The 13,092-nt window shown below is 42.8% G+C and overlaps 2 protein-coding genes across 6 annotated transcripts in view; one reads left to right on the plus strand and one right to left on the minus strand.

Annotated features, from left to right (window-relative positions):
- The window catches only part of megf6b (multiple EGF-like-domains 6b), a 57,223-nt gene extending 51,294 nt beyond the window's left edge, over positions 1–5,929 (plus strand). Inside the window, exons 28-38 of the mRNA XM_029432844.1 lie at positions 137–265; positions 726–854; positions 1,020–1,151; positions 1,262–1,390; positions 1,662–1,790; positions 2,796–2,924; positions 3,071–3,199; positions 3,631–3,759; positions 3,848–3,976; positions 4,806–4,934; positions 5,205–5,929. Coding sequence (XP_029288704.1) covers positions 137–265; positions 726–854; positions 1,020–1,151; positions 1,262–1,390; positions 1,662–1,790; positions 2,796–2,924; positions 3,071–3,199; positions 3,631–3,759; positions 3,848–3,976; positions 4,806–4,934; positions 5,205–5,269 — 1,358 coding nt within the window. The 3' untranslated portion in view covers positions 5,270–5,929. The remainder of the gene's footprint in view (positions 1–136; positions 266–725; positions 855–1,019; positions 1,152–1,261; positions 1,391–1,661; positions 1,791–2,795; positions 2,925–3,070; positions 3,200–3,630; positions 3,760–3,847; positions 3,977–4,805; positions 4,935–5,204) is intronic.
- A 200-nt stretch (positions 5,930–6,129) lies between these two features.
- kcnab2a (potassium voltage-gated channel subfamily A regulatory beta subunit 2a) overlaps positions 6,130–13,092 on the minus strand; it is an 83,585-nt gene continuing 76,622 nt past the window's right edge. For all 5 annotated transcript variants that reach the window (XM_029431834.1, XM_029431831.1, XM_029431832.1 and 2 more), the window contains 3 exons: positions 12,950–13,070; positions 10,901–10,989; positions 6,130–9,656 (listed from right to left, as the gene is read on the minus strand). In XM_029431834.1, the coding sequence (XP_029287694.1) occupies positions 9,567–9,656; positions 10,901–10,989; positions 12,950–13,070 (300 nt within the window). In that variant the 3' untranslated portion in view covers positions 6,130–9,566. The remainder of the gene's footprint in view (positions 9,657–10,900; positions 10,990–12,949; positions 13,071–13,092) is intronic.

The raw sequence follows: 13,092 nt of genomic DNA on the forward strand, positions 1-13,092 counted from the left end.
CAGTGAGTCTCTACTGCACAACTGAATCAAAACTAATGAACCAACAGAAACTTTGACCTCATGGGAACTCCTGCACACTGGCCATATTGTGTATTTATTTTAATTATAAACTCTCATTTGCACCTTCTCTGCTCAGCATGTGAACCAGGGCTGTTTGGTGCCGGCTGTGAGGAAAGATGTCAGTGTGTGCACGGGGAGTCATGTCACCGCGTCACTGGAGAGTGTCAGTGTCCACCAGGCTGGAGAGGAAAACTCTGTGACAAAGGTACAAGCCTGCAGTCAAACACACTGAGGTGCTATTGCAGCCCCTGCTGGCTGGAGATGTTCTGCACTTTCTTTCTTGATATTGACATTCTGTTTCCTGTTTATGACACCTGTTGCATATGTGTCTGGGAAGAGTAATCCCGTCTCTGTTGCTCTTGCTGAAGTTTCTTTTGCTTTTTATCCCATTTAATTGATGGTCTTAGGATCGAGAGTGTTGAGGATGTTTTTCAGATTTGAAAGCCTTCTGAGACCGATTTATGATTTTGGGCGACTTGATTGGGCGATCCAGATTGTGTTTGTCAGGGATCTCATACAGTTCTGCATGAGGAAAAATGTATTAAAAATCATTTTCATTTGAAATGACAGATTACAAGTAGCATCCCATGCAAAGGGAAATGTGCAGAATAGAATTTGTGATAGCTGTAAATATCTCCTATTGTTGCCACTTTGTTTCCTTTCAGCATGCTTGCCGGGTATGTACGGAAAGGGTTGCATGCAGCGCTGCAGCTGTGCTCAGGGCACATCCTGCCATCATGTCTCTGGAGACTGCGGCTGTCCTCCTGGATTCACGGGAAACGGCTGTGAGCAGAGTGAGTGCTGCAGCACCGATTTCTGCCACCAGTCCATTTAGAAAATGAAGACGCTCTGCTGGTTTTATTTACTCATTCCTGCATTAATAAAATGCTTTTAATGATACAATTATGGTGCATGAGAAAACAAGAACATCTCTAACAAACTGTACTTCTCTCTCTCAGCTTGTCTTCCAGGAACATTCGGACAGAACTGTAACCGGGTTTGTCAGTGCTCGCAGACGAACCAGCTCTGCCACCCGGTGTCTGGTTTGTGTTACTGCGCTCCAGGTTTCCATGGGCCCAAATGTGACCAAAGTGCGTAAAACAACACGCATATACCTCTTAGACATGTCATCACATTACACTGAAGTAAAAGCCTTTTAAAGAAATACTAATTATCTGCTGTTTTTGACATTTATTTTCAGTTTGTAGAGAGGGTCGCTATGGTCCAAACTGTGAAAGCGAGTGCCAGTGTGAAAACGCAGGGAGGTGCGTCCCCACTACTGGAGCCTGTGAATGTCCAGGAGGATTTATAGGAGCACGCTGCAACATCAGTGAGTCCATCTGAAACTTATCCCACTTATTACACGGCTACCAACTAAAGAAAGAAAAACATCTGACACTAAATATTGATTTAAAAAGGATTTTATTGCTTCCTCTTAAAGAAATAGTCCACTGTGTTTGAATATCAGAACTGCGTCTATAGCAACTGTCTGCTATAAAGAGCTAACAGGCCGTAGAGTATCCAACAAATCCATGTAATACTTAGAGACACATTATAGTATTGTCAAGTTAAGTGTCTGCCGTGTGTCTCTGTGGCGACAGCGTGTCCAGCGGGGCGTTACGGACTGGACTGTGCTCGGGCGGTGCTGTGTGGAGACGGAGCCCGGAGTGACCCGGTCACCGGTCGCTGTGAGTGCGTCCCCGGACGAAGAGGAGAGGACTGTGGACACGGTGAGTTCTCACTACTTACTGTTGATACATTTTGATAAGATTTATTTGGTGGTGAAATGAAGCTTCTCTAAAGTTTCGGGACACATTTAGTCGGAAGTAGGTTCATTAACATAACATCAGCTTTGTTCCAGTCAGCTGAACACTCAACATTACACACAAAGCCACCTGCCCCTCCATCAAAGCGTAGTAGTGAAAGCTTCTGCCACCCACACAGCTGAGCACTAGTTCATTCCTCTTTTGTGTGCAGATTTATTTCTGCTTATTTGTCAAGTTTAAGGATAATAAATCTTGTTCAATAAGTGGAATAAACAATAAACACAAATCAATGCACAGAGCATAGTGTAAGAGGAGGATTCATGTCACACACACTTAATGCTAATATAATCGGACATATGTAATTAGTGTGTGTGTGTGTGTGTAACAGTGTGCTGCTGCAATAGCTGATAACAAATCTTTTCAACTCCACCACCAACACACATGGTGCGTCTGACTCAGTGAGATTTAGAAACTTTTAGAGGCTTCAAACATCATCGGCCTTATCATTTTTGCGGTTTCAAAGAAAGCTTTGAGCGTCAGTGCTTCTGTTTAGTGAACCAACCCTCGATGCACCGGTATCAGATGTAGCGTCACTGCTCGAGAGCCATCTGTTTTATCTGTGACCTCTCGACATCTGAACAACCTCAGATCTCTGAGAAGAGGCCCTGTGATCTTTTCAAAGTCTAGAATCCTCCATGCAGGTTTCCATTAGTGTCATCGAGACTCTGCTCACTGTGATGGATTATGTAGGTCGGGCAATTTTCATGTCTGTATAAGTTGTTTTTCTCACTGTACAAAAATGAAGGGCAACAAATGTCTCCAACAAGCCGTGCTATCTGCAAGAGTTACAGCAGGAAGTGTTTTAAAGAAGAAAACTAACTTTTCTCTTCCCCTTTTTATTTTGTCTGTTTTGATAATGAAGCCAAATGTTTCCAGCAGTTTAATTTGACAGTTTGTTTTCCGCCTCAGGCTGCCCTCCAGGCTGGTTTGGGGCGGACTGTGTCCAACGATGTAACTGCAGCAATGGCGGAGTGTGTGACTCTGTGACCGGCAACTGTACGTGCAGCCTGGGCTGGACTGGTTTACACTGCGATAAAGGTGACACACTGTTCTACTTCTCGCTTCTTAATGCGATCAAGCTTATTGTGTTTAACCTGCTTCTGCTCATTATCTTGACACTCTTATTATCATCCATGATCTGCGGTAGCATACTGAATCCATCTTCCTGTTTTATTGTCTCCCAGAATGTCCTGCGGGCAGATTTGGTGCCAACTGCCAGCTGAAATGTGACTGTCAAAATAAAGGCTCATGTGACAGAGTGACAGGGACGTGTCAGTGTGGTCCAGGCTACTATGGACATCTGTGTGAACATGGTGAGAACTGAAGTGTCTTAAAGGATCAATATATTCTATTAAAGACAAAGAGTCCAATGACAAGTGTCTGTGTAGCTAAAGCCTTATCTTATTCCTCTTTGGCATAGAACTGTTCAAAACTAAGAACAAACACATAATTGAGCCACACTATTACACAGAGACATTTCCTGCAATACAATGAGAATGGGTACTCGTTTATTTCGAGTCAATCCTAAATTCATCGTGTGTCGCAAACCATGCCGAGTTGGGTCCTTGAATGTCCTTGAATTTGATGTTAAAGAGAGTTCAGAGAGTTACGACGGTTTATACTCATTTATTAATCCAGTGAGAACATTTTAAACCAAAAGTCGGCTTTAAATGTTATGGCTTGAATCCAAGACAATTTTCTCCCATGGGAGACAATAAAAGTGACTTTAATCCCTCGTCCTCAGCCTGTCCTCCTCGTCTCCACGGCCCGCTGTGCCAGCTGCAGTGCGACTGTATGAACGGAGCCTCCTGTCACCCAGCGTCGGGCCAGTGCATCTGTCCTCCAGGGTCTCGCGGAGCTCGCTGTCACAGAGGTCAGACAAATCACTGCTGAATACCACAACATAATAACGGGATCACAGGCATTTCTGACACCAATTTGTCCTCTTTTTGTTTTCTCAGTGTGTGAGCAGGGTACCTACGGTCACGGCTGTGCCAAGCTGTGCGACTGTGAAGACGACGCTCCGTGTGATCCTGTGACAGGAAGATGCTCCTGCTCCTCCGGGAGGACTGGACTCAGATGTGACATCGGTAATCTTCTAGCAGCTTTTGAGACTTTTTTTAATGACTTTGAGACCAAGTTATTATCGTAAACCAAAATGAAAATAAGCAGTGACCAGAAAATAATAACCTTTAATAAAAACACGACACGGGCTTGGTTAAAAAAAAGAACATTAATTCATTTCACATTTAAGAGACTCCACATTCCAGGAGATGGCGCTATGCCGCAATTCAGCCATTACATTACATTACAGGTCATTTAGCAGACGCTCTTATCCAGAGTGACTTGCAGTGAACTAAGTACAGGGACAGTCTCCCTGGAGCAACTCAGGGTTAAGTATCTTGCTCAGGGGCACAATGGCGGCAGCCTGGTATTGAACTCACAACCTTCTGGTGTTGTATTTGGAACCCTAGGCCATCACCTCCCCGTTCAGCTCAGGTTTAATGTTAACCAACTGAGGTTGGGATGAAACATTGGAAGAGATGAGACATTAGAACATGTTGTCCAACTCCTCTCCTGTACACCATCATTTATTTAAGAGTTTCTCATTAAGATCTTGGCTTTCTAAATTGGGAATTTTAAGCCTGTGGGGGTTGAACAAGGAATTAAACTTTAAGGCAGTTTCTTGTAGATTATGTTCTTAAAGATGTGGAATTTATTTGAGAATTCTTTTAATTAATTTAAAGGATGTAAGTGTCGAGGTAAACCTCAGCTTGACTTTAAAATGTGTCAGTTATCCATTAATGAGTTTGAAAAAAAAGCTATTTTGCCAAAAGGTTTGGTTGATAAAGCTGAAATATAAAGTTGTACTGGAGAAAAGTAGTGCGTGTAGTTTTTTAAACCGTGTATTTGTGTCAGACTGCAGAGCGAATCACTTCGGGCCCGACTGTGCAGAGACCTGCGAGTGTGACAACGGCTCGCAGTGCGACCGACGCAACGGCCGCTGCACCTGCCTGCACAGCTGGATCGGACTCTCCTGTCAAGAAGGTAAAGTATTGACTAACCGGCCTGAGGGACACACGTCCCTGCTGTCGTATCAGTTCTCTTACTTCATCATTACGTCCTCTCCACATGGACAGCAGGTGAGGAGCTTTGCCGACTCATGAGTCAGAACAGAAGTGACATTTTAGCTGACTCTGTGAAAGACGAGTAAATAACTAGGTAAAGTGCTGACTGCGTTCAGTTCCTGCAGAGGCTGCACTTACTCCGTGGTGTCATCTTTGTTCTGATCAAATATGGATGCGTGTGTTTCCTCAGGTGGACCTCCACGCCTCACCTACGGCAGAAGCAGAGGAGACTCGCAGCACAACAACGCGTTATAGCACCTAACTGGAAGACAGATCGGCCATGTTTTACTGCAGGGAGTAGCAGGCAGCTGGAAGACCTTCATGGAAATAGACTCTCTGATGAGAACTGCAGTTTCATGTTTGGACCTGAGCTGGATGATTTCTTTTTGCCAAAGTGTCCTTTGAACAGTCATCCTGACGGTTACTCACTGTGGTACTTTGTGATTTTCTCGAGTGGAACGACAAACAGCTTTTAGTCTTCAGGATTAAAATCACTCAACAACTACGTGCGCAGAGTCAGGAGATTGTGGTTGCGTTTTCTGCACTTTCGGTATTTGTGTTTAATATTCGGTCCTGGAAATACCTTTTGCAGGTACAGTGTATAAAATAATCGCATTTTTATAATGTAATTACTGGATATGATGCAACACTGCCACTGAGGCAGCTTTTTTTACATCACATTTCATCACTTGCCAGTACTATGAAGTTGTTTTTCAATCTATACAATATGAAGTACCAAACTCAGTCCAATGTTGCTGTGGTGTACAGTGCAACAAAGACTCCTTCAGACCTTTTATTGTATTATATCACAGTAAAGCACATTCCTGTTAAATATGCTTTAATGGACAGCTGGAAGTTACAGTTCAATATGAGTCACTAAAGATTACACATTCATGTGCACCTTTAAGGTTAAGAGTCTAAATATTTTTCTTTTGAATTTATTTTGTGTATAAATTGCTTCATATTTATATTTCTCTCTGTTGTATACATTTGAATATAATGCAAGTTTAAGATGCATCTTTTGTTTTCCACTGGATTAAAGAGACTTTGCAGCTCTGCCAAATCTACAGCCAGAATATTTTACACATGAATGCCAATAAAGACAGACACAGATGTTTGTTTACCATTCTTATTTTATCATTATTTCATTTTTCATTGAAGATCAAAGCTGTACATCCTGTCTAAATTCAGATTCAAGCACAGTGCAGATAGCAATGCCTGCAAAACAAAAAGAAAAGAAAAAAGGCAGAGGTGATCACAACCAGAAATATATACAAAGGTCAAACTATGTACAGGAGATAGCAGGCTCTCACTACGTCTTCTTCAGAGTGAACTCAGTCCGCCGCTGCGTTCACTTCAGTCTTCTAATCGATACAATACTGATAGGAAAAATGCAGCATGATGAAAAAAATAAAAACTGTTCTTTTGATTCTCTACTGCATTTAAGGCTAAAACATAAAAAATATATTATCTGTATAACCTAAGCTCTATCATCTGTGGGTCTGCTTTCATTTCTGAACTAGTCATTCAAATGTTAGAACAGCAAATATGAAGAAACTAGGAATTCCTTCTACACAGGCGAGGGCACCAGGTAACAACAAGTCCGCCTTAAAACATTAAAGTTATTTCTACAATGTGCAGAAGCCTTTTAATACCACAAGATCTTTGTTGGGCAGGTCAGTACGGTGTGAAATAACACTGATGGTAAACTAAATGCACAGCGATACTATTTAAAGGGCAAGTTTGACATTTTGGGAAATGTCACTTATTCACTTTCTATGTCGAGAGTTAAATGAGACGATTGATCACACACACACACACACACACACACACACACACACACACACACACACACACGTCTGTACGCTAAATATGAAGCTACCGACAGCATCCGGCTAAATTAGCTTGGCATTAGGAACGGGTGCAACAGCTACCCTGGCTCTGTACAAACGCTCCTCTAAAGCTTTACAGTTTAAGATCTTGTTTGTTTAAATCTGCACCAAAACATCAATTTGCTGTTTTATGGGGGGAAATTAATAAGTCGTGTCAAAGTTTGTTCCCCCTAAAATAGTGCTTCCCTACCATTCAAAGGAGCAAGTTAGTGGATTGGGTGGTCAGACGAGCCGTTTGAAATCTTAATGCTAAGCTAAGTTAGCCTGCGGCTGGCCATATCGTTCCTTAATATTTAACAGACAGATATGAGTATGGTGTTTATCTTTTTTTTATTTGAACTGTCAAGTAAGAACGCAAATGTGCGTATTTCTCCAAATGTCTAACTTTAAGTCTCAAACATCCTCCCCACTCCCTGCAGATACAAATATTAAGACACAGGAACTCCACAGACTAAATTAACTATATGTTCTTTGCTTTTCTCTTCTGAGAAAACACTCGGACACAGCAAATCAAACGTATACAGGGATCAACTAATACAACAGGCTGAAGCAAGGGATTGGTTCCCCCCCCCCCCCCACACACACACACACACACACACGCACACAAACAGGATCAACAGCAGAGACGTGAAATCACTTTGCTGCCGTTAAAAATCCCCTAGGAGGCGTAACGAAGCAGACCTTGGCTGCACAAATCCCACACTGTAGCGTCCACTTCTCATCCGTGTCATCATTTGCACTAATATGACAGTTTCCTAATGTGTTCATTCTTCTGCTAAGAATCAATAGTTAATCAGCGGTTAGTAAAGATTTGTTACCTACACGTGTTAGTAAGCGGAGTAGCATCACCTCACTTGTCCCGTAGGTATTGTAGGCTGGGTGAACAGGGTCCATGCTTTGAGGATGTATCACATGCTATCCACTTGTGCTTTAATCACAGTAAGAAAGCACCCAAAGGAGAAACGATGATATAGGGCGGCGTTATATTTCTGACACGTCTCAGGTTGTATGTCATCTGAAACAGACCGATTCTAAAGCATTAGCTGTACTTATGCATTCTGTATATGAAGGGCATATTTGTTAATTACTGTAGTATAACAGCGTGGTCAAGTAAAGATATATGTATGGAGTAAAGTCCATACCGTAGATACATAACAAGCTGGGCAGCACATGCGCCAAGATTAGTTCTATAATCTTGCAGGAAGTGAGAGTGAAACACTCTGGTGTGTCGTCAAAGAGAGATGAAGAAGATCTTTGGCTCAAGCCACGCTAAAATGTCACCGGTCCTGCCCGGTGTCCACACATGAAAGAAAGACAGACGAGTAAATGCAACCTCCTGACCATGTGCACGCCAACACACGACTAAAACCTCCTGCTCTGTTCCCTGAGCTGCTGCCTCCCACTGATTAACTGGACACACTACCGCCTCCTCCTCGCAACTAATGCCACTTCCACCGGTTAGCGTTCCAGTTTTTACTGGGGACGTGGGCCAAAGGTGCAGCTGTCGACACGCCAAAAGCCACAGCACAGTCTGATGCAACTGTAAATAAGGCAAAACACTTGAACAGAATTTGATCAAGGAGAAGTTTCCATGAGATGTGGAGCCAGCACTGATATGACCACTTCCTGCACAGTAAATCCTCAGCCTGAGAACAGAGCACAGAGAACAGAGGCCGGGTGACACAGTGATCCAGGACACTTTTTTATTTATTTAACGCGACTGCAGTTCCTACCGATAGGGATTAATGAAAAGCTAAATCTCTTCTTCAGTGGCAGACGAGTTGCCCCGACTCATCGTCGCGGACGGTTCGCTGATCAAGACGGAGGAGGAGCCTCATTCCCCCTCCTCATCTTGGCCGTCACCGCCACGCTAAGACAGCAGGAGAGTCGGAGCATCAGGCTGGAGAGACGTACTACCAGTGAAGGCATAAAGGGAGGATGAGGAGGAGATATGATTCTCTAGTGCAATGGCTGTGAGATAAGACTATTGTAATACCCATCCTCTCCCCTCCGACACCTATACTGACGATACTAAAGTGCTGATTGTTAAAGCCCACGAATGGGCTCGTACACTGACAATGTCGACAACACAAACAAAAGGTTTTCCAGAGAAACCTTGACTGACAGTACAGTATAGTACACGGGTGTTTTGTAAACGTCCAAGGAACAAATGCATGGCTATGGTACATGTGCAACAGAGTGGTATATTCGTACAGTATTAACTTAATCTTCCTTTTAGTTGCATTCAGTTTTAGAAAAAAAAAAGCAAAAAAAGAAAGAGAAATCTGGCTGCCAAGCAAGCGTGTGCTTATTATTATTATTATTATTTTTAAAAAGGTATTTTTCTCTATTGTTTTAAAATACGTTCAGCTGAATTGAATGTATAACTGGTTTAAGTATGAGCGCATGTCCCTAACCTCTCTTCCACTTTTGTCTTTCTTCCCTTCCTTTCCTGTGGAGGTGACTGTATTTTTTCCCCCTTTCCTTTCCTTATCTTATCCCTGTAACTAAATGAGGTGCCCTGGGTGGCCTTGGTGTGGCCAGACTCATGCGCCAGGTTCTCACTCAGTAAAAGCTCAAGCAAACAGAGGATCAGGCAAAGGTGGGGCGCTGCGGCTGCAGCCTCGGTGCAGCCCTGCCGGGCGGGGCCGTGCTGCGCGTTAGGAGCGGTAGTCCTTTTTACTGTACGGCTTGTTCCCCAGGATGCTGTCCACCTCGTGTGTGATGGACGATGACAGCTTTGGAAGAACCTGCGACAGGACAGAGACACAAATGGTGATTATGTTCTCCTCGCTTATATTTACTGTCAGTGTTCACGGTCATTGTTGAACAGAGAAAATCATCAGAAATCGTCTGCAGTTGCGCATCACAGCCTCTAGATAGCGCTGAAGGACGACTTGAGTTTTTTCTAGTTGACACCAAGGACGTCCCGTCCGCAACTTCCAGCTCGTTGCTACCAATACAGCAACCAAAATGATGGGAAATGATAAATCAAGAGTAAGAGTTTCACAGCTGATCTGCAGCTTATTTCATTTCTATAATCTTCTGCGTTGTTTTAAAATACATTAACTTGATACTGGAGTTATTTAAGTACGTTCTTCTACTCACATCCAGCGGATTTGTTACATAACAAACTATAAAACAGTGGAGGATGAAGAATTGCGATGTTTTACAAAACATACCAAGTAAAAGTCCTTTCTTCAAAACTCAAGTTAAAATATAATTATCAAGATATACTACATTTACTCATTACTCAGCAGAATGCTCCAGAATATAATAATATAAATATATTTTTCTTGTCATTTCCTTTCCAGAAAAACTGTTTAAAAAAGATGAATAGTTTAATTTCGCCTGGATGTAATTAAATAAAAACTAATCCCATGTAGAAAATAATTTCTTCTCTACTCACAGTGTAGATAAAATAAAATAGTAATTTTATGGTATAATGGTTTTGTTTTTAATATGAGGGACTGTGATGTAAAACTGCAGAGCCCTTGGGAAATGTGAGCTTAACATTTCAAAACCAAAATATCAAATGTGCTGAGCGAGAGGAGACCTATAGCGTGCACACAACCGGGACACACGGAAGCATACACAAAGCACCAGAATATAAAAGAGTAAGAATGCTCTTGACTGCAGGCCAGACATAATGTGAGGACAGGAAGTAAACCCCCACCGGTCTGAAAACCCCATTAAACGAGTGCATCTTATCGGGAGAGGAAGAAGTGGCCGTAAGCTCGCCTCCAATCCCTCTGGCAAACGATACTCCGCTGACCTTATTAACACGGTACAGTAGAGCACCCAAGCGTGCAGCAGCAAACTGCCCAAGAGGCCGAGCTGTTCCCAGGAGAGGAAGCTGCTGTTACAGACTGTAAGTCACGAACGCCTTATGAAACGAGTCAGGTCACATTTTCACAAATTAAACCGATGATTTGCTCTGCAGAACATCAAACACGTGTACAAACACACAAACGCACTCATATCGTGGCCTCACCTGTATCGCTCCTATGTTCTCCATCAGCTGCTCGGTGTTGGACGCCCCTAAAAGGACAGAGCTCACCCCCTCGTTCCGTAGGCACCACGCTGCAGGAGACCAGCAAACAGCAATGACACCCCAAACCCAGATTATGGACCCACACACACACACACACACACACTCTTCCACAGCATCACACACAATAAACACTTCCACAAACACACACCAGTTTGATGAAACATGGAAGCTACTGCAACATTTCCTGTCCACAAATTAAATATGAAAAATAATATTACAGCTGGCCACAAACTCTGCACTGCACATCACACAGGGAAGAAGCATACAAACCCTTTACACACACAATATAACAACTCACTACAAGCACAGCTGTTCTAAGTACAATGCAGACATACTATCAGCAAAATGCACTGAATGTGTACGTGCAGTATTTTATATTATTTTATTATTATGGATTAACATGTAAGCAGCAGCATTTTATTGATTCAGATGGTTGAAAGGAAGTTTCTTTTAACTACTGTGGAATAGTTGAATTTATAACCCTATTTTATCCTAGGTTTTTGTATATTCTAACTTGAGACTTTCTGTGGCATTTAAAAACTAAGTCAACAGCCCGCCGATAGCAGAATAAAAAAATGACAATGACGAAAAAATAGTATTTAATCGGTCATGTTGTTTGTTAATCCTGATCCGTTTAAGGAGGTCAGTGGCCGCACCGGAAAATCTGTGCATCCCCGTGTGAAAATGTTGTGGAGCAAACAGCGTTTCCTTCTGAAATGTAATGTAGTAGAAGTACAAAGTAAATAATATGCAAGAAACACGCTTTTTGTGTGCGATCTCTCTGAGAAAACTGACACAAAGAACTCATCTCTGTTGGGTGTGATTATTATGCAATACAACTGCATGCTTTTGCATTTCAGGAAAATACGCTTGTAAGAAGATTACAGAATAAAGGGATGGAGAATTTAGCTGTAGTGGGATTATAACTCTACGCAAATCTTGTAGCAACATGAAAAAAAAATAGAAGACATGACAACAATTGAAGGTCTTGCACTGATTTGACACAAGTGTACACTCACAAGATCTATTAACTCTATTATCACAAACAGCACCTGAACTCACCACCTGCTCCAGCAGCACCAGGCCTCAGAATCAAGCCAGAGGCAGGAAGGACTCCATCATTGTTATATGTTTTTTTTTTTTTCAATACTGGAGTGCCACAGTGATCTAGAGGACTACATGATGGACATAAATCTCCTGCGCTGCCTTCAGGAGCGCTGGAAGGATTTATGGTAATTGGGAGAGATGAGGCTGTCCGCTAATGGGCCGTGAAACCTAATCTATGACACTGCATTACTGCGAGGGTGAAAAATCTGCGACAGGAGAGGGAGTCCCAGATTTAACGGCAGACACTTTAACAGCCCTCGCGGGAGCGTCTTCGAGGGTTTGCACATTCTCTCTTTCCTGCCCAGCAGCAAATCGATATCGCTCACTCACTGGATTTATGTTTATGGGAATGTCATTTTAATGCTGACACTGGAAACTGTTAAACACATATTAACACCACAGATCTGCATAGATATATATATATATATATATATACTGTAAACATGTTTGCATTCCTTATGTTGATATTTACATTAATGTATTCAAGGGACGGTGGCAGATTCTTGTTTAGTAGGAGATAATGACAATTCTATTATTGTTAATTTTGCTCCCTGACAGACAATGAGAAGGTTGTAGATGAGTTTAAGTATACACTGCAGCTGCACTTTTGATTTCCTCCCAATTCTCTTTTTCTCATTAACCTCTTTTTTAAAAACTACAGTTACGGCACACACACACACACACACACACACACACACACACACACACACACACACACACACACACACACACACACACACACACACACACACACACACACACACACACACACCAACAAACAAAGCAGACAGCTGCCAGTGCGGCGTTGACCTCGGCCCGTCCGAGGCAGAGGGACGGACAGACAGACAGAAAGAGAGAGAGCGGCAGAGTGTATCTGCGTACCGATGGCGAGTTGGGGCAGAGTGCAGCCCAGACGCTCCGCGATTGCCTGCAGCTCTTTCAACTTCGCCTGCTGACGCCGGCCCTCCTCGCTCAGGATCTTGTCCTTCAACCACTGGTAACCCTGTCGAAAACACAGCACACCT

This window comes from Cottoperca gobio, chromosome 5, assembly GCF_900634415.1.
Source record: "Cottoperca gobio chromosome 5, fCotGob3.1, whole genome shotgun sequence".
In the NCBI taxonomy this organism is placed as follows: Eukaryota; Metazoa; Chordata; class Actinopteri; order Perciformes; family Bovichtidae; genus Cottoperca; species Cottoperca gobio.